The sequence below is a fragment of the Balaenoptera borealis genome, assembly GCF_965194805.1.
Source record: "Balaenoptera borealis genome assembly, chromosome: 14".
NCBI classification, from domain to species: domain Eukaryota; kingdom Metazoa; phylum Chordata; class Mammalia; order Artiodactyla; family Balaenopteridae; genus Balaenoptera; species Balaenoptera borealis.
The window spans coordinates 73164556-73191471 of NC_138875.1; the positions used below are offsets into that span (position 1 = coordinate 73164556).

Genomic DNA, 26916 nt, shown 5'->3' on the forward strand with positions numbered 1-26916 from the left:
CCAAGGGCCAGCTCTGGGGAGTGCTGCTGAGCTCGGGCTCTGGACCTGGCACACACGGACTCAGTCCTGCCTCTTCCCTGGACCCCGAGTCCTACCCAACCTCTCTGAGCCTCGCCTTCTGAACAGTAAGCGGGGTTCACATCACTGCCTGAGCGAATGCCATCCGGCGGCCAGGCTAATTTTACCGATAATGACAAAGTCCTCCCAGTGTCTGGCACAATGGGAACCTGGCATCAGAAGACTTGGGTTCAGTGTTCCCTCTCTGGGCCTCAGTTTTCCCATCTGTAAGGGGGATGTCTCCGCTGTGAGGGGCGAGGGGCGCTGTTGTGCTTTACCCCTCCCTCCCCCGTCAACCCCACCCACCCAAGCCACAGAGCTGCATTCAGCCTTTATTGACAGAAGACGGTTCTCCACCACTGTGGTACACAGTCCTGGCATCACCCGAACACGCGTCTTCCTTAATGACTCAGACATCTTATCGGCGGGGGGCGGGTCACATCACACAAAGCAGCTGAGCAGTGCCAGTCAGACGGGCAGCACTGAGCTGTGTGTAATGATGGTGATGCTTGGTGGAAAGTTCCAGAATTAGGAAGAAGTTAGAGATGGTCCTTTGAGACAGGCCTGAACACCAAGCCTTCCAGGTGGCTGTGGATTAATCAGAAAATTCTGGCTCTAGGGTTCAGGAACTCCCAGATGTAGGAACCCAACATCCAGTTGGTCAGAAGAGGACAGTGGTATAAGCTGCTGCCGTAGGCCGATCCCTGGTTACCTCCTCTTGTCCCAGCCCACTCACCTGGGTCCCCTCTAACCCGACTGTCTGCAGAACCTGCCACTTGGAAAGTCAGTAACTGGCAACAAGAGGGGGGAAAAAAACATAAAAAAGGTCACGGGGCAGTGAGACAGGCCAAAAAGTGCCCATAAATACTCTGCATTGTGGCTTTGACAGCCCCACTCGCTACAGCCCCACTCGCTATTACCTGGTTCACAGTTTACTTTCTTTCCATCAGGGGTGTCTTCAATTCCAGTACAAAAAGCCCCCTGCCATTCGTCCCATTCCCATCCTGACTTGAAGCCCCCAGAGCTCAAAACTAGGGTGTCTCTCTTTTTAGGTACACACGGCAAGAGATTCGAATCATGACTGAACAGTTAGAAAAATATCTGGTCTCTAATTTTAAAAAATAGGATGTTTCACAGTATCAAAAGTGCTTGCTTGTTCTAAAAAGCAACCCAAGGCTGCAAAGAGCTTAAGAGCCGGTTGGAGACGTGATGCGCGGATAATTTAGGCGTTAGGATCGCTGGGCTGCAGGGAGGGACCACAGAGTCTCGTTCCAGGGGCCACGGGCTGGGTTTGAAGAAGTGGCGTGGACGTGCTCCAATAAATATAAATAAATGTACGTAGGGTCACAGTGCCCGGCATGGCCCAGGGATTCGCTCTGTGAAACCCTAACGGACTAAGGGAGAAGGGGGCCCGGAGGCCAGCGGGGTAGGCGCCTGGTTCAGAGTTCAAGTTGCTCCGGTCCAAGGGAAGTTGTTCGGTCTGCCAGCCCCGCTCCCAGCCTCAGGGCCTGTCCGCCGGAGGCTAAGGCAGGTGTTTCATCCTAGGAGAATAATAAATTAAAGGCCTTCCCCCTGGGGTGTTTCCATGGCACACCAATGCGTCCCAAAATGGGCTGCAGGTTGTTTGGGAGCCAGACTGGGGAAGCAGTCTAGAGAGTCCTTGTTCTCAGCTCGGCTAGGCCGCGCACCTCAAGCCTCGGAGGAGCATCTAGAGTGGGGGAGGCGGGGATGCTTGTCCGCTCTCCTCTGTCCCCCTGGCTTGGGGAGGCCCCAGAAACTTCCCGTGGAGGTCAGGGAGGAGAGCAACTACTGCCCTGTCGGCCAGCAGCCCCAGCGACGGTTCAGAGGCCTGTGGGAGGCTGAGGGGCCTTTCTCGCAGGAACGCCCGGCTCGGTGAGCATCCTTCCTGGGCCCAGGTTCTGGGGCAGGCGAGGCCGTGGGCTCAGAGCAGGGCTATAGGCTTGTTCCCCGGGGCACCCAGGTACTGAGAGGAGGAGCTGGCGGCTGACGTGGCCGCACTGTCCGGGGTCGAGTAGGTGGTGTAGAGGCCGGTCACCTGCAGGTCCGGGAAGGACTGGTCACTGCCGCCGGAGACGGGGGTCAGGCCCGAGGCCCCCAGCTCACAGCCCAGTGGGGAGTCTCCGAAGGCGCCCAGTGTGTCCAGGCTGAAGCCTTCATCCTTGATCTCCTCCCAGAGGTTCCCTTTCAAAGACAAGAGCGTTCATGTCAAACGGACCCGAGTTCGAAGGCCGTCTTAGGGCTGAGGCAAAGACCACGTGTGGTGTTTAAAGTCACGCGTCGCAGGACAGCATGGAGGAGTCAGCGATCCCGGCCCTTCCCTCTCCACTGGGAGTCCTTGGGAACGTTACTACCATCTCAGAGCCTTGGGCTCCTCGGGAGGAAATGAGATGATCAGAGAACCCACCGCCTAGGATTGAGAGGCTGAAACTAGGGGGTGAGTGGGAAATGCTCGGCCCTCGTTAAGTGGTACCATCATGGTCAAAGCCAGGGGACAAAACCATGATTTTCCCAGCACGTTTTAACTGCACGATAATCCAGGCGGAGAAGCAGGGCAGTTCACACATACCCATTTCACAGCTATAACTGACTAACTTGCTAACTAACCTGATACCTTGTCCGTTTCCCTCACTAGACACGCAACTCCTTGACGGCAGGGGATTTCTTGGCCATTGGCTGGCACACAGTAGGCGCACCAGTGTTAGTGAATGGATGACTTATGAGCCTCCACTGAAGTCTGAACTCCCCTTGCTCATTCATTCATTCATTCATTCGTTCCCTGTGTATTGAGGATGACCATGTGGGTCAGAGTGTGACCTGGCACGAGGTTGGCACATGCAGGTTGAAGCAGTTACTGGTTGAAAGTTTGGGGTCAGAGAGGCCCGGGTTGAAATCCCAGCTCTGCCACTTACTAGCCGGGCGACCTCAGGCCAGTGACTTCACTTCTCTTGGCCTCAGTTTCCTCATTGGCAGAATGGGAATATGAAATGGCAGTGGCCTCCCAGGACTGTCGCAGGATGACGCCTCTGAAGTGCTTGGCACGAGGCCTGGTATACCGTAAGTGCTAACTAAATGCTTGCTGTAATTTGCTAGGATTAGGTGGCTGGGAAGTGTTTTTTGAAGGGACGAGCTGCGGGGTAAATGCAGACCGCCCTCCTCTCCCTTGCCCTCCCTGACCTTTCGGGCTGCTCCTCCCCCAGCCTGCCCCTCCCCACTCTGTTCCCCTCACCCCCTTCCTCCAGCCTCACCCTGCAGAGCGAAGTCCATGATGCTGGGGTCCAGGGCGTCCACCTCGGTGTTCATGTCAGCGCTGATGTTGATGAAGTCCACAGGTGCCCTTCCCATGGTGGGCTGGGGGAGGGGGCTGGGGCTCAGGTCCGGCAAGGCATGCAGGGGTGGGGTCTGGGCCGGGGCAGGAGAGTCTGGGGTGAGATGTGCCTGGGGCTGGACCTGGTGGTGCAGGGGAACCGACTGCAGGGACAGGGTCATCAGCGGCTGGGGTGGGAGCTGGGAGACGGCCAGGCAGCTGTGGGCCACGGCCACCGTGGTGGCATGGGTCAGCACAGGGGCCTCGGGCTCCCCTGGCTTGCGGGGGCGTCGGCAGCTTTCTGGCCTGTCCGAGATCAGCTTGTCCAGCTCCTCTGCAGGCAAGTGGGAGAGGTCACTCATCAGAAGCCACCCTACAGTTTCTGGGCCCCAGCCCAGGCCTGGATTCAAATCCCAGTGATTTTAGCAAGCCTCTTGGACTCTGACCTCAGTCTCTTCATCTATGAGATGGCATCACACACTGTGCACAGGGTTGTGGAAATGGAATGAAATCAGATTACATAGGGACTTTGAGGAATGAGGGGCGTCTCAGATAGCAGAGCTCCTCCCATGGGGACAGTGTTTTATGGGACAATCCTGTAACTCTAGGACTTCACTTAAACCTCGTAACAGCCCTACGAGAGGGAGGTAAGGCAGAGATTACAAATCCCACGAGACTGGGACAACATGTATTAACATACAAGGGGCCCTAGCCACTCCCTGCTGATAAAGAGACACGAAGCGTTGCTGTGGATTGAAAATTGGATCCTCCTTAATGCTCTTGGATAGAAACAAGATGCAAATTACTCTTGAATTATTTTTGGTGGTTGGCTTGTATCTCATTGACTATAACACAGTTCTGAGACTGATCACTAGGGTCCCAGGATCTATTTGGGTTGCACCCATTTTAGAAACGAGGACACTGAATTTAGAAGGTGAAATGGCCTGCCCTAGCTCACACCAAATATGTGTCCGGACGGGTCCTGGATCTCGAACCAGACCCCGGAGCTCTCAGCTGAGGGCCTACTGGACCCTGCTCTGGTCTTTCTCCCCATCTTATCGAATTGTTCATCTCTGAGCTAGACGCCCATCCCCCTTGATACTCAAACCTCAAACACGATGACACTCACGGGGCCAGGCCAGATATTCCTAAGGCTGGGTGGCATTAGCCTCCCATGTCACTCTTTCCACTCATATGTCACTTGTATGTCCCCAGCTTCCATCTCTTAAGTAAAAAAAAAAAGCGGGTACAATATTTTTTTCTAATCTAAAAGTAATTCATGAACAGGGTAGAAGATTTGGAAAATAGAGAAACATGTGAAGAATATAAAAATTATCAGTGGTCTCTCCATTCACAGTAAAGATTTTGGTATATTTCTTCCAGTCCATGTGTGTGCGTGTGTGTGTGTGTATACATGTATGTCTATAGATATATACATATGTGTGAGTGTATGTGTGTGTATGTATATATATATGTATACACACACACACACATATATATACACAAATGGGTGTGGATATATACGCATTTTAGAATGTGACCATGCTGTGTATATTGATTCATAACCTGCCTCTTTTCACTTATTGTATTGGGAGCATTTCTTTATATTCCCAAAATATTTTTATCTCTAATACTTGCACGGTATAACATTATATCTATTTAAATAATCCCCTATTGCAGGTTGTCTAGATTGCTTTCAGTTTTTTACTATCAGAAATCACTTCATGATGGATAACTTTGTTCATAAATCTTTTGGTCAAATCTTTGATTTCTTCAGCATAAACTGCCAGAGTAGAATAAGTGGACCAAATTGGAGGACCAAGTTTGCAGGTTTTCGCTACATTACTTTGCCCTGGAAAAGTTTCACAGCTTACGTTCCCACCAATTGTACATGATGCTGCTGATTTCTCCACATCCTAGCCCACACTGGGTGTTATTGTTTTATTACTTTGGGAATCTGTACTGATGTGGTAAGAAAGGTAAGGAAGCCATGCTTTCCCATGGTTGTTTCGTTCGACATGTCTGTGGGAGAAACTGGGGTTGTTAGCGAGATTCTACAGCTTTTCATGTTTCTGACCAGACCCTTCAATGGACCAGCCACCACGTAGGGATGGAGAGGAGAGGTGTATTCAGGGGAGGGGAGGGGGGACAGTCACCAGGCGCCCATGTCCCCGCCATGGTGACTGGGCTCGTTGTGGGATGGGCAGGATGCCAGCGTGTGTGTGTGTGTGTGTGTGTGTGTGTGTGTGAGTGAGTGAGGTGGGGTGTGTGTGTGTGTGTGTGTGTGTGTGTGTGTGTGTGTGGTGGGGCACCCGGGCCTCACCGGGGTTGGCCATGCTCCGGTGTGTGTGTGTGTGTGTGTGTGAGAGTGAGGCGGGGTGTGTGTGTGCGTGTGCGTGAGGCGGGGCACCTGGGCCTCATCGGGGTTGGCCATGCAGGATGCCGGGCGGGTGTGTGCGTGTGTGTGTGTGAGGCGGGGCACCCGGGCCTCACTGGGGTTGGTCATGCTCCGGTGTGTATGTGAGTGTGTGTGTGGTGGGGGGGGGGCGGCGGGGCACCCAGGCCTCACCGGGGTTGGCCATGCTCCGGTGTATGTGTGTGTGTGTGTGTGTGTGTGTGTGTGTGAGAGGCGGGGCACCCAGGCCTCATCGGGGTTGGCCATGCAGGATGCCGGGCGTATGTGTGTGCGTGTGTGTGTGCCTGCGTGTGTGTGTGAGGCGGGGCACCCGGGCCTCACCGGGGTTGGCCATGCAGGATGCCGGGCGGGTGTGTGTGTGTGTGAGGCGGGGCACCCGGGCCTCACCGGGGTTGGCCATGCTCCGGTGGATGGCGGCCAGGTCCTTCCTCTTCCACTTGTGCATCTCCTCCTCCATCTTGTCGATGCGGGCCAGGTTCAGGGCCCACAGGCAGCCCTTCCGCGAGGAGCCGCTCATCTTATTCTCCACCTTCTCAAAGCACTTGTTCAGGGACAGGTTGTGTCGCACTGAGTTCTTCCACCCGTCGGGAGCCGTCTGTGGGGAGAAATGGGCCCGTGGGAGACCCCTGCAGGGACGCCCCTCTGAACCCTCTCTCTCCCTGGGGATCTCAGACTCAGGGCTAGAGGGGCAGGGGGACGATGTCAGTGTCCAATGCTCAACCTCGAGTCGGGAAGACAAGAGAGAGCAGCGGGGCAAACTGTGGCAAACGGGAGGGTCCATGCCCTGATTAAAGGGGCAGCTGCACTTTAGCTCTGGGCAGTGGTTAAGACATGAGGACAAGGCCCAGGGCTGCCAGATCTCCCGCTCTTTCTCTCCCACTCAGGAAGCAAGCAAGATGATGCTAATATGTGGATAACTGGTCGAGTGCATTAAATGCCGATCATTTTTATAAATGCTCATACTTTATTGTTAGGTAACCAGATATTGCAATGCACCTCATACCCTATTCATTTTATTCTCTCTCTGTCTCTGTCTCTGTGTCTCTCTCTTACTAATGGTCAACCAGGTGTCAGGAGCTGCCAGTGCCTTTACATGCAGATCCTTACTAACCTTGCCAGCTGGGTATCATTCTCCCCATCTTACAGAGGGTGAAACTGAGGCACAGAGGGTGAAACTGAGGCTCAGAGAGGCAAAAGTTCTCACCAAGTCTGTGTTTAGCATCATTATGTTTTACTGAGTCTGTGCTGAATAACTAGGTTGGACCTCTACCCTTTGCCCTTTGGGATGCCTGGTGAAGTCCTCTTCATCCGTCAGAGCCCAGCTCAAATGCCCCCTTCTCTCTCGGGATTTCTTGGCCCATGTCTGTGTGAGTGCACATTATAGGGGTCTGTGGACATAACTAGGGGACTAAAAGGGTGGTCCCGTTTGGCCCAGGGCCAATCCTGGGTTCTGGCAGTGCCAGGGAGAGGCCAGAGCTACTCCAACATCCCTACCCTGGCTGGGCCCCTCACCTTGAAGTAGGGGAAGTGCTCCTTCATGAAGCTGTAGATCTCGCTCACGGGCAGGCTGCCTGTCTTGCTGTTCTTCAGGGCCATGGCGATCAGACAGCTGGAGGCAAAATGTGGGGCAGGCCAGGCATGAAGTCATCTCAGGCTGACAGCCCAAGCCTCCTCTGCCAGGAAGCTGTCCCTGCTTAACCCTACTGGTACCAGCCCCTACACATAGTGTTAGCTCTTGATACCTTTTCCTGGCCCTGTCTTTCTCACCCCCTGACCTTGACCCTGAGCTCAGCCATTGGTACCGATTTGAGAAACCTTGTCCTTTCCTCCTTTCTATCCGTTTCCCATAACTAATGGGCCTTTAGACTTTCACTAGGCTGCTTACCCCCCTCCCCAAAATCTTGTGAGGTACATAATACTATTATTTGATGACTTTTTACATCAGAGGGAACTGAAGCTCAGAGAGGCCAAGCCACTTCCCCAAGACCACACAGCTTGTGAGTGACAGAGTGGAGTGCTGGGCTCTGTGTCTGGGGTGGGTTCTCAACCCTGGGGGTTGGCTGACCACATGACGGTCCTTCCTAAGAACGGGTCCCACCTGGGGGTTCCCCACTCCCCGAAGCCTCCCCCTTGGAAGCCTGGGCCACCACACCCAGCTGTCTGAGGTGCCCTCAAGGCAGCCCTCACCCCTCTCCTCCCTGAGGTCCCCACAGTCCCAGCCCCCCTGGACCTCACCTGTATGAATAGATGGGCTTGGGGTAGTGTTTGGGGTGCAGTTCCTGAGATGAATGCACAGCCATGCGGGGCTGGGGGTAGGGAGGCCGTGCCCCAAACGGGGAACCATACAGGCCCACAGGAGCGCACTTCCCACGGGTGGGGACGGGGAAGAGTGGCAGAGAGAGAGACGGTGAGAGAGAGCATCAGTCACTCACGATGACCCCACCCCACCCCGTCTCAAAGAGCCAGATGCAGGGTTTACAACCGCAGCAGACCATCTTGTCTCCGCCCACCGCAGGGTTTTCGGGGGAGCCGAATGAACAACCCCATGACATGGTGAAGGATGTTATTCCCATGTTCCAGGTAGGTAAACTGAGGCTCAGACAGTCCCTAGCCAGTCCAAGTCAGGAGTGTCTGCCTCTGAGTCCAGGGCCCCTCCAAGCCCCCGGTACCTGCTGGACACCCGGGGGTAGCGGGAACTGTGGTTGGGAGGTGGGAGAGTACAGCTGTGGTGGGTCCTGCAGGCTGGATGCGGGCTGGCCCCCCACAGGGAACTGGTTCATTTGCTGGGGCCAGGAGAGAAGGAGACAGAGGATCAAGGGGGGACTCCAGCCCTGTCGGACACCCCCCTCCCTCCCTGACCCCTGTGGTGGCACTTACGCTGGCTCCATGGTTGGTCAGGTGACCCAGACCCAGCATGCCTTGGGGGGCCATGCCAGCTGGGCCGTGGAGCAGGGGACCTGGGGTGGCTCCCACGTGCAGGTCAGCTGCCCTGGCCAAGGCACCTGGATAAAGGAAGCACAGAGGTGCCCAGGCTGGGGGAATGGTGGCTGCGGGCAGGGACAGCCCAGTCCCTGGGCACCTCCAGAGAATGGAGCTATGCCCCACCCTTGGGGCCCGGCATATAATAGGTACTTGACAAATTACTTCTCTGGGTATAGTGGTGGAGAGTGGGTTCCTATCAGCTGTGGGCCCCTATCTGCTCTTCTGCCAAACACTAGCTCAGGGATAGCAGATGTACCCCCCTTCTCCTGTGCTGGGCCTGTGACAGACATTGCTAATCTATCACAGATTCTCACTGCACCAGCCTGATTTTAGGTAGCCACCTCCAATCAAGCAAAGCTGATGTACAAGATGATCCTGCTTTGGGGCCTTCAGCTCTCCTCTGAGTTCTGGCTGCCACCTGGGCTCATCCTTTGTGCTTTGGTCTGTCTGCCTTGTCCTTCTGTCTGACCAGATCCTTAGCTCCCAGAGAGCCAGGACCATATTTTATGTGACTCAGGGCTCCAAACCCCTGGCATAGTGACAGGCACGCAGGAGGTGTGCAGTGATGGAAGGGGCTTTCTTATTTCACAGTTTACATCTACGAACACCTACTGTGTGCAAGGTACTTTCTGCATCGAGTCCTCACAACACCCCATGAGGGCAGTTTTATTATCTTTTCGTTGCAGATGAGGAAGGAGGTTCAGAGGGGAAGGCACCCGCCCAAGGTCACACAGCTGTCCCCTTGGGGTTCTAGATCAGGGATTGACAAACTATTGGCCACTAGGCCAAATTGGCCCACAGCATTTTTTTAAAAATAATTAATTTATTTCTGGCTGTGTTGGGTCTTCGTTGCTGCGCATGGGTTTTCTCTAGCTGTGGCGAGCGGGGGCTACTCTTCGTTGTGGTGCACGGGCTTCTCATTGTGGTGGCTTCTCTTGTTGCGGAGCATGGGCTCTAGGCACACGGACTTCAGTAGTTGTGGCACGCAGGCTCAGTAGTTGTGGCGCATGGGCTTAGTTGCTCCGTGGCATGTGGGATCTTCCTGGACCAGGGCTCGAACCAGTGTCCCTTGCATTGGCAGGCGGCTTCTTAACCACTGCACCACCAGGGAAGCCCTACAGCATGTTTTTTTAAATAAAGTTTTATTGGCACACTACACCCATTCACTTACATATTGTGTATGGCTGGTTTTGCACATCAGTGACAAAGTTGGAAAGTTTCAACAGAGACCATCTGGGTTACAGGGTCTAAAATATTTACTGGCCCTTTACAGAAAGTTTGCTGACCCCTGCTACTTGGCCAAGAACAATTTGTCCAATGAAAGACATACTACTGGGGACTTCCCTGGCAGTCTAGCGGTTAGGACTGTGCCTCCACTGCAGGGGGAGTGGGTTCGATCCCTGGTCGGGAACTAAGATTCCCACATGCCATGAGCAGCACAGAGAAAGGAAGGAAGGAAGGAAAGGAAGAAAGGAAGAAAGAAAGAAAGAAAGACTCCTAGGCATTAATTTTTCAACTACGGGTACTTTTAATGTACTGTGGTGATTTTTTTTTTCTAGCTTAAAATTACCACAGCATATTTATTTTTAAATACCAAAAGCCTCTCTCTGGTCCATTTTTTGAGTTTCTTTTGATCACTGACAGGCATTCAATTCAGATTTAACAAGTTGGTCTGCTGGAGAGAAAATTACACTTATCTAAAAATCTGATTCCATTAATTTTAGCACAGAAATACAGAAGTCTGTGAGAACAGTATATTCCTGCTTGTAGCATCTATATTTTATTTTAAGAATATAGCTTTATAAAATATAGGAACTTGAGAAACACTCATAAGAGGACAGAAGCAAACCCGGTGTTTGTGTACAGTTAATCCTCCGTCCTGGGGAAGGAAGGCCGCCTAGTTCATGTACTGCAGTGATTGTTTTTGTTGACTGTTTTTCTTTGACACTTTCTGTGTCCCTAAACATTTAATCCTCTTGCTTTGGCTGCAACTAGCTGCCATTTACTGAGCACCTACTGTGTGCCAGGTCCTGAGCTCAGCACTTTCTTTGAAGAAGTCAAAGTACTTTAAAAAAAATTTTTTTTATAATCATTTTTTAAAATTGCAGCGTAGGGACTACCCTGGTGGCACAGTGGATAAGACTCTGCGCTCCCAATGCAGGGGGCCCATGTTCAATCCCTGGTCAGGGAACTAGATCCCACATGCATGCCGCAACTAAGAGCTCACATGCCACAACTAAGGAGCCCGCCTGCCACCACTAGGACCCAGTGCCACCAAAAAAGAAAAAAAAAAAAAAATTGCAGCGTAGTTAATTTACAATGTTGTGTCAGTTTCAGGTGTACAGCAAAGCGATTCATATATATATGTCCTTTTTCATATTCTTTTCCCTTATAGGTTATACAAAATATTGAGTATAGTTCCCTGTGCTATACAGTAGGTCCTTGTTGTTTATTTTATATATATCAATAGTAGTGTGTATACGTTAATCCCAAACTCCTAATTTATCTCTCCTCCCCTCCTCCCCCTCAAAGTACTTCTTTACTTTTTAGAGGTAAATGAAATCAACTTCTGTAAAGGGTCAGACAGCAAATATTTTAGGTTTTGCCAGCCATGTGATCTGTCTTCTTTGTTTTTTAATAACCCTTGAAAAATGTAAAAGCATTCTTAACACAAAGGCCACAGGCCACAGGCTGCATTTGGTTCCAGAGACCGTCGTTTGCTGACTGCTCTAGGTGTTCAAGATGTACAGGGGTAAGGGAAGGTCTGTCTTTATTTGCTGCTGAAAACTTAGCTCACACAGAGCCTGGCACACAGTGATGCGCATATGAACAAACCACATCCCCCTGGGGAAGGTAGAGTTAGTCCCATTTTACAGAGGCAGAAACAGAGGCCCAGAGAGAGAGAAGGTGACCTGGCCATGTCACACAGTGGTGGATGGCAGTGCTGGGCGTCGCCCCTCCCCCGCACCACCCTCACGCCACCCCACTTCGCCCCCGCGCCTACCTGGGTGCGCGTGTGGCGCACTGGGGCCACCCAGGTCCACGTGGCCACTCGCCCTCTGCTGCAGCCTCGGCACGTCCACGGCCGTGAGCCACGACAGTGATTGCAGGTCCCCGGGAAGGTCCTCATCGCCGGTGGTGGCCAGGAGCCTGCGGGGAGGGGCAGGAGCTCGGGCAGGGGTGGGGAGCTCAGGCCAGCTCTTGGGGGGCTCGCCTACCTCTGGAATCACCCCCTTTAGCCTCTCACCTCCCCCAAGCCACCCTAATCCTCCAATCTGCCCACCCCCAGAGATCCCCCTTTGGCAGCCAGATCGCACACCCTCAAATCTTCCCTTCCTTTATTCACTTAACACGTCTTACTTAGCCCCTACCCCCAAATAATAAACATTAATGTCTGTTGAGCACTTACTATGTGCCAGGTACTGAATCAAGTCCTTCACAGGTATTAACCCACGGAACACCCGTCACCTGACGAGGCAGGTGTTATTATTCTCATTTCACAGATGGGGAGACTGAGGCTCAGGGCACTGGGTCACCTGCCCGAGGCCACATGGAACAGGAAGGGGTGGGGCTGGGAGCCCAGCCTGAACTCTTCACCGTGGCCCCGGGCAGCCCCTGGAGGTTCCAGTTAGGACCCACACCCACCAACCCTCAACTGATTCACAAGCAAAAGCATAGCTTTCTGTGGAAAGAAAAAGTCTGCCCATCGAGGACAGCAGGCAGGTACCCCAGTTTGGGGTAACCATGGCTCCCCGGTGCCCTTGAAGTCACGCTCGCCCCACAGCTCCAGGGCCCCGGGCCTCACAGCATCCTGCCCGTGTTATAATGTGACTGCAAACCAGCCACGAGCCCACGCCTCACCCAGCACACCTGCGGCCCCGCAGGCCAGGCGCTTTGTGGCCTGTTGCCCAGAGGCCCACCGTCCAAATTCTAAACTCCAGGTTTCAAAACTAGGTGTCCTGGGGCCTCAGAGAGAGAGAGAGAGAGAGAGAGAGAGAGCGCTGCAGCCTGTGGTTTTCTCACGCACGTGACCGTGGACCCAGCTGGGGCATCAGCCTCCGCCCCCTCCTGCCATCCGCATGGCTGCCTCAAGCCTGTGTTCTCTCTCCTTCCCTCACTCTGTCTCTCTTCCCCCCTCCTTCCCATCTCTCCTGCTCTCTCTTTCCTTGTGTTTTAGGGCCACAATTAGCGTTGCCATGGCACCCGCTGCTCGGTTGTAGCCGGGCCTGGGCCCTCAGCCCACCAAGCTGGCATCAGGTGACCACCCGGCTGCCCCGGTGATTGGCTGCCTCGTAGGAAAACAGGGCCTGGAAATGATTTGAAAACTCGGCTGGTCCGTGTCCGTAGCAGCAGTTGGCCCGGCTGCTGTCCCCTGGCGGCCCATTGTGTGACAAACGACTGTTGCCCCCATGGCACGTGGCTCCCATTGTACTGGGGTCTCCCTGCAATTGTTTTTACAGCCCCCCCGGCTGCCGCCCATTTGACCCACTCATAACTCATCTGGACAAGTGACAGCCACAGGCCAGGCCTGGGCGATGCCATCTGTCCCGTCGGGCCCGTGGAGACCATGGGGTGAGGCTGAGGGGCAGGGCTTGACGTGCCGCCCGCTGTCGGGGGAGCCTGGCCAGCCCCCACCCAGGCCCCTCCTCACCCCACGGCCAGCCGACCTCCCAGCGTCTGGGGGTATGAGCTCCATTCCTGCTCAGTGACCTGCTGTGGCTCCCCAGTGCCCTTGCTGCTCTACCTGGCGCTGGGGCCTCAGGGAGGAGCGGAAATGAGGCCCTGGTGGCAGGTTTCTCAAGAGGGGGGCCCATCAGACCCCCCTGAATGGTGGTGGGGGACTTGTAAACACAGCAGGTTCCTGGGCATCAGCATGGAGCAGGATGTCTGCTGGCAGGGTGAATCTGTTAGATTATGTGTTGGTTAAGAGCTTGGACTCTAGGTTCTAACCCTGATCTTCACTTACCAGTGGCCCTTGGGGCCACTGACTTAACCTCTCTGAGCCTCAGTTTTTGATCTGTAAAGTGGGGCTAAATAATAGTTCCTATCACATAGGGTATGCTGAGGATTAAACATATTGTTGCATGAAAAGACTTGGAACCATGCCTGACTTTGCCTTCATTAATGTCAATATTAATGTTAATGATAATATCAGCCAAGTCCTCAGGGGACTGGAAATACATCAGAGCTTTGGGCTCTGGGGTCACACAGACCTGCCCGTGCTGCAGCTACCACTAGCGGCTTCCATTTACTGAGCACTTCTTGTATGCCAGATGCTGGGCTCCATGACATGCCCATTTTACAGACGGAGAAACTGAGGCCCCGAGCTCTCAAATGCTCTGAGCTTATTTCCCCCAGAGTGAGAATCACATAATGTAACTGCTTAGCACACAGCTGCACATGTGGTAGGGGCTGAGTTAATGGTGCTCTTCTGATCGTTCTTTTCTTTTTTTCCTGCTGTTTGTAAGCCCTGTTGGGCCTCCCCTTCCCTCATAGCAGCAGCCCCAGCGTCTGTCCTGCCCCTGGCACACCATGGCCCCACCTCCATGCTAGGAAAGCCCTTTTGGTTCTTCCTCCCCCACCCAAACTGTGCTCATCCCTGGAGGCTCACTTCAAACTCTGTCTTCTGGCCTCTTAATGCCAAAGTCTCCTCAGACATCACCTGACCCCACCCCTCATTTTACCAATGGGGAAACTGAGGCCGAGAGAAAGGAGGCAGTTTGCTTCCAATGTCATACTCCAGGAAAGGAACAGGGCAGGGGCTCCTGGCTCCCCATGTGGCCCCTCCCAGCCCAGGAGTACCTTCTCCTCCAGGAAGTCTTTGCCACCCAGACCCCAGGCTCAGGGACCCCCTCTGCATCCTGACTGCTCCCTGGGCCGGTGAGTCCTGCCTCGCCATCCCTCTGCCCACATCCTGGCTCTCGGCTCGCTGAGGGCTGGCCCTGAGCCCCCCATCACCCTGTGGCCCAGCACACAGTGGTACTACTTAAATGCCTGCTTGGCCGGTTGAAACAGGCTGACCCCAGGCCACCAACCCAGAGAACTGCTTGACAGTAACTGTCACATCCAGCACTTTTAGCTGTCCTCTGCCCCCTTGAGTCCTTGAGACAGCCTCAGGACAGGGACAGGGAAGAGATAGCCTCAGGACAAGGACAGGGAACAGACATCCCCACTTTACAGATGGGGAAACTGAGGCCAGACTGGTGAAAGCAAAATTGCAACCAGGACTCGAATTTGGGTCTGTCTGCTGCCATCTTGGGCTGTACCTGCGGCACCACAGGCAGAGAACCGGATGTCCTCTCAGGCAGATGCCCAACCCTGAGTCCTGGGCTCTCAGCTAGGGCTGTGTGAACGACCATCACCCAGGGGCTGGTTCAAATGCAGAGTCTAAGGTCCAGCCCAGACCCTGGAATCGCACCCTGGGGCTGTGGGGCCTGGGAAGCTGTGTTTTAGTGCCCCCCTAAGCTCTGGGGGGAGGGCAGCCCTGGGGGGTGTGGCAGGGGCTTTGGCTGGATGGATCTGGGTTCAAGTCCTTGTGACCCCCCGTCTGTGAGACCTCGAACAAGTTACTTCCGGTCCCTGAGCCTCCATTTTCTCAGCTGGAAAATGGGAGAGGAACAGACCACATCTCCCTGGGTTGTTGCAGGGATCAGATGAGCCAGTGTGTTCAACTTTTGGCACAGGCCTGGCCCCCGTTCTCCCTTCTTGGGGGTTTGCTTGCTCATTCTGGGGGTGGGCAGCCAGGTCCTGTTCCCCTGCTGCCTCAGGGATCCCAGGGTGGTCTGGTCCCCCCTCCAGTTCAGGCCAGAATGCCTGCTTCCACGTGCCTGGCACATGGCCCGGCTGGCCCCGCTGGTCTCCTGAGATGGCTGTGGATGTCCCGGAGCTCTGTGATGGAGCCTGCGGGCCCCGAAGCCTGGCTCATGTCCCACTGCCCCCTAGGCTCACCTGGCATCCAGGCACCTCTCCACTGTGTGTCACAGGAACCAGGAGGTGATGCTCTAGGGCCTAAATGGGAGTGTCCCATCCCCACTGCCTGGCCCGGGGCCTTGACCATCTCTGTCCCCTTCTCTCCCACCCTCCCCTGCCCCTGCAAAGAGGCATACAGCCCCCTCTCCACGGTGGCATGTAAAGGTCCCCCAAACCTCTCCCTTACCAGTGCCTAGAATTCCCTCATTCAAGGTGTCCCCATGTGCCCCATTCCTGCTCTCTCCTAGCACTTCATTTTAAGTGGCATAAACCATGGGATCCTTGGCAGTTGTGACAAGAGAAAGACTTCTTGGTTCAGGAGCCACCATGGCTTCTGAGCCATAGCCCTTGGAAAGGCACTTAATCCCTAGCCTCAGTTTTCCCACCTATAAAATGGGCACAAATGATAATAAGAGCTGTAATATCTTATACCCTGCCTGGGACTGGCTTGCTGGTGTGGAGGCGAAGTGCCTTGTGAACCATCCTGCCATCTGCGAGGGTTTGGGATTATTCCCTGGAGTGTGTGTGTGTGTGTGTATGTATGTGAGAGAGAGAGAGAGACACCCTGTGTCAGTCTCCTGAGTGGGTTCCTTGTCTGCTGGAAAATGATGGGATATTTGCAATGCAAAGGAAGAGGCAAACCCAGCCCCATCGCCCTGGGATCTCCCAAGACCTGTCCTACTCACTCTCTGCATCTCTGGGTGAGGAGGAGAGCCAGCCCCAGGTCACCATGTCGCTGATGCCTCCCCACCCAGGGTCACCTCCAGAGGAAGCTACAAGGAGAACGAAACTATGAAACTTCAGAGACACAGCTCCTTCCTTCCATCTGCTCCCTCCACTCTCCCCACCGCGCCCCACCTCCTATCTCACCCCCGTCCCTCTGTTCTGACTCTCTCCCACTCTTTCCTTGCTGGTATCTCTGTGTTTGTCTCTGTGTATGTCTCTCTGTCTCTGTCATTGTGTCAGTGGCGCCCTGTGATGAAGTCCTGGCCCCACTTGTCCTGCCTGGTGACATCAGATGTGCTTCCAAACCTTCCTGAGCCTCAGTTTCCTCCCCTGCAGAGTGGGATAACAATGACAGAGGCAAAGTGCTCACAAGAGGCTCTTAGTAAATGTCCATCCTCTTCTCCTGTCCCATCTCTCCCTGATGTGGCATCCAGGGCCCCCAGATCTCTCGCAGACCTGTCTCCGTCCCACACATTCACTCACCCATCATTCCTGTGTCCCCAGTGCCAGCACTATTTAAAGACACTGAGCCAGGCTTTCAGGGGATGAAAGCAGTTAACCCATGCGCCCGCGCCCAGGTAATTCCCACACGCCCAGTGCTGGGGGGCCATGGCCCCCGCCACACCCTTCTGCCAGCTCAGGTGACCCCGTGGCTCTGACACGGATGTAGTGTGTGACGGGCCCTGGGCCCCAGGGTACCAAATGTTCCCACCTCCTCCAGCACCTGCCATTGCGCCTGTGTATCTTCTCTTCTTTCACAAAGGATGCCTTCCCTTCTCCGTCTCTGGACCTGTCATCATCCCCCCTCTTGAGCTCCCGTTTCTCTGAGCTCCAGGGAGCCCCTTAGTGGGCCACAAGCCTCCACCTTCTGAACCTGGCTGATGTCCCCAGGGAGGGCAGGGGCTGCACTCCCAGATCTCGGGGGGCCCCAGGTCTGGCAGGGAGGAGGCCAGGACAGGGGCCGAGTTCGCTGCTGGGTGCTGATGCTAAAGCAGGACCCTTGCACCCTGGGAGGAGCCATATACCCAGAGCCCATCACAGGGCCGGGCATACAGTGGGTGCTTAATAATTACTCAGAGATTGGACAAGTGAGGAAACAGATCCAGCCGTCTAGATGCCCCACCCCCACTGCCCCGGGGCCCAGGCAGGGGTGAAAGGCTCAGTGTAATTTTATTTAATTTTATAGTTAAATAAAATGGAATCTTATTACAGCCTGTGGACACAGGTTGGGGTGAGTGAGCCCCTGGGGTGCACCTTGTCCCTAATGGAAGTGGGTTACACAGCTGATCTCGCGTCATCCTCACGAGAGCCTGATCAGGGAGGTATGTTAACATTGCTACCTTCCCATTTGCCAGGTAGGGACACTGAGGCCCAGGAGAAACAGGCCTGTTTAGGGTCCCCCAGCCAGAGCCTGGGTTGACTACAGCCCCACTGTCCTCTCTCCCTGCCCTACAAGGAACAGTTGAAGAAATGTGCTCTGTGAGTTCTAGAAAATCCAGGCACTGTGCTGCCCGATAGGAAGCCACAGGTGGCTATTTAAATTTAAACTCACTAAAATTAAATAAAATGATAGATTCAGTTTCTTCGTCACGCCAGTCACATTTTGAGTGCTTGGTGCCCACACGTGGCCAATGGCTGCCATAGTGGACCGTGCAGATGTGGAACATTCCCATTATCGCAAAGCATCCTACTAGGCGGCAGCCTTCTGGAACATTCTTCAATCTTGATGGAACAATCTGTGGTGTTTCTACCTTGCCTTAAGACAACTGGGCATTTGATTTGGATTTGGACATTTAAGGAGCTGATTTCATGGAAGTTTGAGTTTTATTAGATTTGGGTGTAAAAGAGTTCTCCACCCCACCCTCCCACCAGTGAGGAAGTTATGGGGAAGGGCTCTGTAAAAATTGGAGCTGCACATAAGGCAACTCATGAAGTAGTGAGCTCTCCATCCTGGGAGCATGCAAGTAGGAGCCAAGGGATGACCTGTCAGGCCCCTGTTGGATGAAAGATGAGGCTTAAGCAACCTCCAAGGTTCCTTTTGATACAAAGACCCTGTAACTCAGGGGAGCAGTCTGCAGGTAAATCCCTGGTTGCATTTCCAAAGTTCTAACATCTTGGGCAAGCCCCTTTCCCTCTCCAGGCCTCAGTTTCCCCATCTATAAAGCATTACTGGCAGAGTAGAAATTCCCTCAGGGTCCCACTGGCACTAGGGCTCTAGGAAGGCAGAGTAGCACCCCAAGGTTAGGAGCAGGTGTGAACCCCAAGACAGGCGGGCCCGGGCCTGACCTCTTCCTGGCTGTATGACCATCACCTGCCCTGGGCCTCAGTTTCCCTGCATATAAAATGGGAATAATAATAATAATAGCACCTACCCTAAGGGGGCTGTTGAGAACACATTAACAGTTCATTTAAGCATCATGTCAGATGAAGCATCTGATTTCAGTTTAACCTGAAAAAGCAGGTTAAACTATTACCTCAAGGGTTCCAAAGGAGACCCCTGGCAATACATCCTTCTCAAACCAAGTGGGGGATTTGTCACCAGCAGGGGATCCTCATTAGTGAATAGAAAGCTCTGGGGGCAAAAAGAAAAGAAAAAGACCTAGGTAGCACTCCAGAGTCCCTTTCTGAATAAAAGGGTTCACTCGCGGCTCCCCGCCCATACAGGAGGCACTTCTTTTCAAAGCTCAGCCACATCCATCTTCTTCTTATTAAAATGCGCGTGCGCGCGTGCACGCGTGTGCACACACACACACACACCCTTAAGGGGCATCATCATCCCCTTTCACAGATAGGAAAGGTGAGGCCAAGCCAGGTGAACTCACCTCAGCAGCCTCTTGGCAGTGGCCCCAGGTACTGGCTCCAGCACCTCCAGCCTGACCCTCCCCAGGCCTCAGTTTCCCCATCTGGAACACAAGGGGGCTGAGCCCCTTCCATCTCCATGGGGCGGCCCCTGGGACACACCACCTGGGGTGGAGGACTGTAGAGGTGGGCAGCCCACCTCTGCCGGGGAGAGGGATGCTGAAGGGTACAGTCCCATTCTGAGGGGGTTGCAGCATGGAGTGTCTGAGAGGTGGCAGACCCTGGTTAGGAGCCAGGTGGTACCCTGGGAAAATCGACATCAGAGTAATAACCCTTTCTTGTCAGTGCAATAATGGGGCTGCCATTTCTCAAGTGCTTCCTCCATGCTTATCACTTTACCTGTGTTTCCTGTAATGAGTTTTGCTCTGAAGGTTCTGGGTTTATCAGAAGGCCCAGGCCCGCCCTCCGTAATGCTACATTCTGAGCCCATCTCAGCTAGAAAACCTGGGTCCTGGCTCCCGTGTTTCTCTTTTTGCAGCATTTCAGTGTACTTGGTTACAAGTGTAGGCTCTGGGGTCCACCAGGCCTGGCTTTGAATCCCACTCAGTCACTTAGTAGTTGTTAGATTTGTGTGCAGTCATCTGCCTCTCTGAGCCTCAGTTTGCTCATCTGTAAAATGGGAGTGCTAACGCCTGTACACATCTCATAGGGGGCTGTAAGGACTGAATGAGATAGTTCAGGTAGGGCGCCCAGCACATCAATGTGTATTGCATGCCAGTGGTTCAGATTAGTGTCAACATCCTCCAAAGAGTATGGATTCAGCGTGAAGTGGGCTCCATGGGGAGGGCAACCTGCAGAGTACCCGACACTCAGGAAGCACCAGCTTCATTCCACAAATTTTTCCTGAACTCCTACCTGCCAGGCCCTGTTCTGGCAGGCAGACAAAGCTCCCTCTGTCCAAGGAGAGAACTTTCTAATTGACCTAGGGATTCAAAGAAGAGGAAGTCTGCCCCATGGCATGCCCACCTTCCTGCCAGCCCTCTTAGGTCTGCATCTCCCTCGTCTCCTGACGACCTGTGGGATGGCTATTTATCATACCCATTTCACAGATTGGATGGCTGAGGCCCAGAGAGAGGAAGGGATACCCCTCAGCCACACAGCATGTCAGCAAAGGAGCTGGGATTTAAACCACCCACCCTGGAGGCTCTTCACTTGGATGATCTGCCAGTATGGCTGAAATAAATCAAGTTGTAAGCAGGAAGGGCAAACGATTATCACGTCATTTTTAGAAGGATCAGGCTGCAAGGTGCCTCCATGGTGATGGGGCCACTGGTCAGGGGACTCTGTGGTAGCCCTGGGCAAAGTGAGATACAACTGGAGTCCATGGCTGCCATTCTGCACTGGCCAGGGGACCAAGCTGATAACATTAATTAACAATATCCTTAATTGATCAGCCGTGTTAATTAATCCCATGGAGGGATGGAAGATGAGCCAGGAGAGTAGGGCACTGGATGGGGTGAGCCCAGGGGGACCTGGATTCCAGTCCTGGCTCCACTCCTAATGGGGGTCCTTGTGCAAGTGACTCAATGCCTTTGAACCTCAGTTTTCTCACGTGTAGAATAGAGGTGAGAAAAGGGCCTGGCCTGCTTCCTGGTTCAGGGTAGGTAAATCACTGCAGGGCGTGGTACAGTATGTGGCTCGAGTGCTAGGCAAGTGTTTGTGGAATGGATGGATTTCATACCCAGAATTCAGAGCAACCTTTCAAAAGGGACATCAGAACTTGTCACTGTCCTTAAAATCCATCAGGGTAGTAAGAGTAGAGCTCCTTGCCATGATCTGGCCCTTGGCCATTTCCTTCCTTCTCCCCTTTGCTCTAGCAAACCTGTCCATCTTTCAGTTCCCCAAACATTCTATGTTCTCTTTGCACATGCTGTTCCCTCTGCCTGGAATGCTGTTACATGCACTCATTCACAGCTGGCTCTTTCTCATGTTTCTGGCCACAGCCTAAAATGTCCCTCCTCTGAGAGGTCCTCCCGGGTCACCCCCACCCCTGGTGGTCCTTCCTGTGTTGTGTCTGCAGAACATTTAGCATTTTGCCATGAGGTAGATTCATTTATACATGTTTCCAGTCTTTCCACTCTAGGAGGGCAAGGATGGAGAGGCCCTCTATTTTGTTCAGCACCCACCAAAGGGCCAGGCACCCTGTGGGCATTTATTCCATACGTGCTGGAATAGGAAAGGGAAGAGGGATCCCCCCAGTCCAGCCCAGTTCAGCTCCAACACATCTTGCGTTCCCCAATCTCTATCCATTTCCCGCCCAGCTTAGACACCACCTCCCCCAGGAAGCCCTCCCAGACCAGTCCAACATCTCCCAGTCTTTCCATCCCCGGGAATGACTACTGCCATTAGTATCTACCCATGGCATAGATTCCTGAGATCACTCATTAATTTTAACTCTCTTGTCTACTCCTGCCTTCTCAGTGCAGAGCCCACATTTAACCCTTTATTTCCTATCTTGGGAGTTCTCAGAGTTGAGACAGCAATTGTGCAGTAGAAGGAACATCTGTTTGGGGTTCGAATCCTATCTCAACGCCTTTGTAGCTGTGTGACCTTGGGCAAGTCACTTCACATCTCTGTGCCTCAGTTTTCCCATCTGTAAAATGGAATAAGAATTCCCACCACAGAGGGAAATTGTGAGGATAAGATCAGATAACCTGTAAGAAGGGGCACCAGGCAGGTACTCAAACCACATTTCTTTCTTTTCTCCTCTGGCCTTTCATGGCTACTAGGAGGGGTTTGCCAAGAAAATATTGTCTTTGCGGGGAGTGGGGTGTCAGATCAGCATCCCTGCAGTACAGAGAGACACGTCCGCTATGATTATAACCAGGAGGTTTTACCTGCCTTCTGGAGATATGGTTAGTAAGAAATTGTTACATCGTTACCAACTGTTCTTGTTTATGATCCAACCTTTACACAAAAGGGATTAAACATTTCATGGAGCTGTTTATTTAGCGAACATATCATTTGTAATATCTTTCCTAACCGTTTACAGGAAAAAGAAAATCTAATGTCATTTTAGCAAGCTTAGAAATTCCCAACTGGGCCAAGAGTGAGCATAATGTGAAATGATTTGATTAGGAATTTGGAAAAGAGACTCTCCCTTTTAGAACTTGGCTCAGGACTTGGTGTGTGTGGGCATGCTGTGTGCATGTTTCTAGGGGTGGAAACACAAGACCCCAAAGGAGGACTGCACCCCAGGAAGGCTACCTCTCTTTCTTTGTCCGAGGGTAGGCTGAGGAGCTATTCTGGCCACCTGAACACCCTGAAGGCTGCAGGGTTGTAAAGATGCTCACTTGATCACTGCCCCTGCCATATGGAGCCCTTCACCCAAGGAGATTACAACCGATGGGTGGAGCCACTCTGGAATGGGGGTAAACCATCCACCACACTCAATGCAGTGGGAGGCTTAAGAGGAAAGGCAGGTGGTGTCCGCCTGCCCTGCTCCACAGGACAGGATTTTGTCATCACTTGAGAGTGAAACTTCCCTGAGTTTCCATGAATGTGCTATTTCTCATGTGATATTTATCCATCCATCTCTCCATGCGATGCATATTTATTAAGTATCTACTGTGTGCCTGGCACTGTGGTTCACTGATGAGAAAACCACTGTCCAGAGAGGGAAAGGGTTTTGCCCAAAGTCACCTCCTTTATTAGAGGAGGGACTGAGGGTTTGGGGAATAAACACCCGGCACAAGGCTCTGTAATGATAACCACTGAGCCGCATGGCCCTGGGAGAAGCTGAAGTTCCAAGGAGCTAGCAGCCTGCCTCCTTTTGCAGCTCTGGGCCTCAGTTTTCCAATCTGTAAAAGGAGGTTGTTGGATCTGACCTCTAAAATAAGGAGTTAGCCCACAGTAAGTGCTTAATAGCTCTCATTATTTCCTAGTACCCCTAAGAGTGGATTCCCTCCTAGTTTTGAGCCAAGGGGAAAGCAGCTAACCCACGCTGAGCACGAGCTGTTGTTAGCCGTTGCTCAGGAGATCCTCAGCCCCAGGCAGGCCGGGATGCTCCTGCCCGTTTGCTGTCTAGGGCTGGCCACTGACTCTCGACAGCTCCCTGGGGACAGGGCAGCCGCCTCCAGCTGCTACGCCCCCCCCCCCCAGCCCCCAGCCCCCAGCCTCCCTGCACACAGCCATTGAGACTTAACGGCCAAACTCAGCCCCTGGGGATGGAGGGGCAGGCAGCTGCATGGAGGGCTGGAAGCAGGCTGCACTAGCAGCCTGAGTGGTCCTCAGAGTCATTCTCTGGAGATGTGGGAGCGGCAATGAGAAGCCCATAAACCTCTCCTGGGCTATTATTCAGGGAGAAAAATGGGAGTGGTTGGAAGGGGTGGGGGAGTCTCTGTATAATCATAAAATCTCCCCTCCATGAGAAAGCACTCTACCCCAGTCCTGGCTGAACACCATTTCTAGAGGGAAGCACAGGATCCTCCCAATGACCCGCAAATTGGGCTCTTTCATTGCTCCATTTCCCAGATGAAGAAACTGAGGCACAGAGAGGGGCAGTGACTTGTCCAGGGTCACACAGCTGTAAGGTGGTGGAGAAACTTGCTCTGTTCCAACCCCATGTGCTCTTCACCAGTGGGGCATGGGGGTGGTGGCCATGGTACCCTCTGGGTGGGACAGCCTAGGGTTCGAGTCCCCACTGTTCCCATAACTACCTGCATCATCTTGTAAGGTCACTTAATCTGGCTGAGCCTTGGTTTCCTCATCTGCCAAATGGGCACAAGAGTGCTACTCTCATAGGGTGGTTGTGGCACAGGGCAGGCAGGTACTAAAGGGTTAAGAAACCACCAGCTATTATTATTGTTGTTGTTGTTATTTTGTTATTCTGCCTTCTGTTTATGCTGTTTAACATAAGAAAACAGCCCTGAATCCATGTGAAAAGGAACGGCTGGACCCCCAGGATTTTTCCAAGATCATATAGTTGGCAAGTGATAGAGTTAAAATTGTTATTTAATCTTTCTAACAACTCTATGCAGTGGGTACTATTTCTGTCCCCATTTCATGGATGAGGAAACCGAGGCTCAGAGGTCCACACAACCAGAGAAGCTGGGATTCTAACTGACTCCAGAGCCAAGCTCCTAACCCTTAGGCTGTCCCCAGCCCACTTCCCATAATTTAAACCCTTTCTGCGCAGAAAGGAAGCCCATAGGTCTTTGGTTGTGCGATCTTGGGAAAACCATTTCACTTTTCTGAGCCTCGGTTTCCTCACCTGTACAATGGGGGCTCATCTGAGCAGCCTCCCAAGCTGGGCATACAGTAGGTGCCCACACACTGCTGTGTGCCTGGCCCACATCTGGGGTCCCAGCCCCACCCACAGCAGTCTCTCAGCAAATATTTGTTTGAATGTGTGGCCTCATTCGGGTCTCAGAAGGCAGACTTCAGGCCCACAGCCCTTGGGAAGCAGCCGCCCTCTAATTGGGGGCTTCGGTCTTCCCCAAAGGCACCGCTGGTGAGTTGCAGCGGCCCCGGGAGGTCAGACAGCTCCTGGGTAAACAGGGCTGATCTGACGTGACAGCCTGCTCTTCCCAGGCCAGCCCCTGTCCTGTCTCCACTCCACAATCTGGGCTGTGCCCCCTCTACCCATGGACACGGTACTTGCCTTGTGGGTGGGGCACTGGGAACCAGGGCAGCCCTTCAGTGGCTCAAGGGAGAGAGGCTGGGATACTTCCTTTTTCTCCTCCTCGCTCCCTTTGCTGGTGACCTTGGACAAGCCCTTTCTCCTTTCTTGGGGGGCATTTCCTGGATCACTGTTAAGACCACTGGAGAAGCAATAACTGCTATTGTCATCTTAACATCTACCCAGTTGCCCAGTCTCTCACCCAGGAGGGGACAAAAAACTGCAGGCTTTCAGTGGTCCCATTGCCCCACGCCACAAGTCACACACCCTCAGAGAGACCACCTTCGAAACCAAAATCTTCTTGCTCTCCTGCAAAATCACAGAATTTAATGTAACCATAGTTCTTGGTCAATTTCAGAAAACATAACCAGCACATAAACACTTTAAACAATTCAAAAAGATATCATTTGTTATTGTTGAAGCCCTCACCTGTATTCCTGTGGAGAGGGGTGGTGATTTTGCCCTGAGTTTCGAATAATTCCTGACATCATGGATGAGATGTCACTTTCTATCATCTCCTTGGGGAAAAGACAAGCAGAAAACAAAGCTCCCATCAGCAACGATGTGGACAGGGCAGAAAACTCATAGTTTTCCCACAATTCAGAAGGATGGAGCTCAAACAACTAACAGAACACTTTAAAAAAAAATTGTAAAGCAATTGTACTCCAATAAAGATAAACAAAAAAAAAGTACTAGAGGATTCCTGGGTGTCACAGGTCACTTTCCCAGGGCAATTCTACGGGGTTTTAGAAGCAAATGAAGAGAATGGAATGAAATTCCAGGTTCTTTCAAATTAATGGGGGAAGGGCAGAGGAAGACTCTAGAATCCAAATGTCAAGTCTTGGATAATGTGGACTTGCAAAATAGGAATCAGAAAAACCTGATTCCCTTCCAAGCCTAGTATTTTCAATCACAGCTCGATTTGACCACTTTGGAAAAAATAAACAAAAAAGGACAACTTGACGTGTCATGTATGTTTCTCTGGGGGAGCCAAATTCCCACTTGCAAAGGGAATAATCTCCGCAGGGCTCCCGCCCTGGAAATGCCTTCAAAAATGCCACATGCCCCTGCTGGAAACCCAATCCAACTCCCCACTCCACCTCCTAACCCCCCGCTGCACACAAACTTAACCTTTAAAAGAAATATTCCCTAAGTTTCTCAAACTCTGAGGCTGAAACGAACACAGAAACCCACTAGACTCTCAGATCCGCCCCCAAAGTCATCAAGGACCCCTGGAAAGGAGAAAAGGGGAGCAAAGAGAGGCAGCCCCCCCGCAGCCCCTGCCCCGGGTCTCCCCCCAGGAAACGCAATGCAGGGCACTGCCCGGGAGGAGGGAGCAAAGCCGACCCTGCAAGGCGGTACCTGGAGCCGATTCTCGCTGGGCCGCCGCCGCAGGCGCTCCTGGGGCGGGATGGGGTTTCTGAGGGGGACTCCCTCGCGCTCGCCCCTCGCGTTCTGCAATTTGGCCGCCGTCGCAGCTCGAACCGTTTTTAAATTTCCCTCTCTGGAGCTGTCCAGCTCAGAGCATGCGCAGTAGCTGTGCGGGGGGCTTTTCCCCAAGGGTCAGTTACAGGGCAGGGTCAAGGGGATTGCAACGGGCGTTTCCCAGCAGCAGCGAGCCTTGCACGCCCCGTGGCTCCGGGTGGGGTGTGGCGCAGGGGTAGGGACACCCCTCTTCAAACTTTGCCAGCAGTGGCCCCAGCTGCACGCCTGCGAGCATGCGTTGAGGAGCAGTGGGAGGGTGATTTAGGCCAAAAGAATTAAGTTGCAAAAGGATGCTGGGTGCATGAAAATTTGCAATCCGTCACTGCCCAGGGGAAAAGGAGGTGGGTGGTGTGGAGATCTGTTGCAGCCCCCTCTCTTCCCCAAAGGGGGGACGGGCCAGGAGGTCGAGTCGGGGCCCCAGGTAGACGCGGATTCCGGCCACCTGTCTCTTTAAGAAAGTTGCGCCCGCGCGGATGG

At 53.2% G+C, this 26916-nt stretch overlaps 1 protein-coding gene across 1 annotated transcript; it reads right to left on the bottom strand.

Moving 5' to 3' along the window:
- Positions 1 to 412: 412 nt before the first annotated feature.
- FOXN4 (forkhead box N4) lies at positions 413 to 26299 on the bottom strand. Its single transcript, XM_082354557.1, has 9 exons — positions 25384 to 26299; positions 11785 to 11930; positions 8676 to 8800; positions 8468 to 8581; positions 8034 to 8161; positions 7311 to 7407; positions 6186 to 6393; positions 3324 to 3716; positions 413 to 2259 (listed from the first exon to the last, which is right to left on the bottom strand). The coding sequence occupies exons 1-9, from the start codon at positions 25506 to 25508 to the stop codon at positions 2000 to 2002; spliced, it is 1596 nt and encodes a 531-aa protein (XP_082210683.1). The 5' UTR covers positions 25509 to 26299; the 3' UTR covers positions 413 to 1999.
- Between the last annotated feature and the right edge of the window lie 617 nt (positions 26300 to 26916).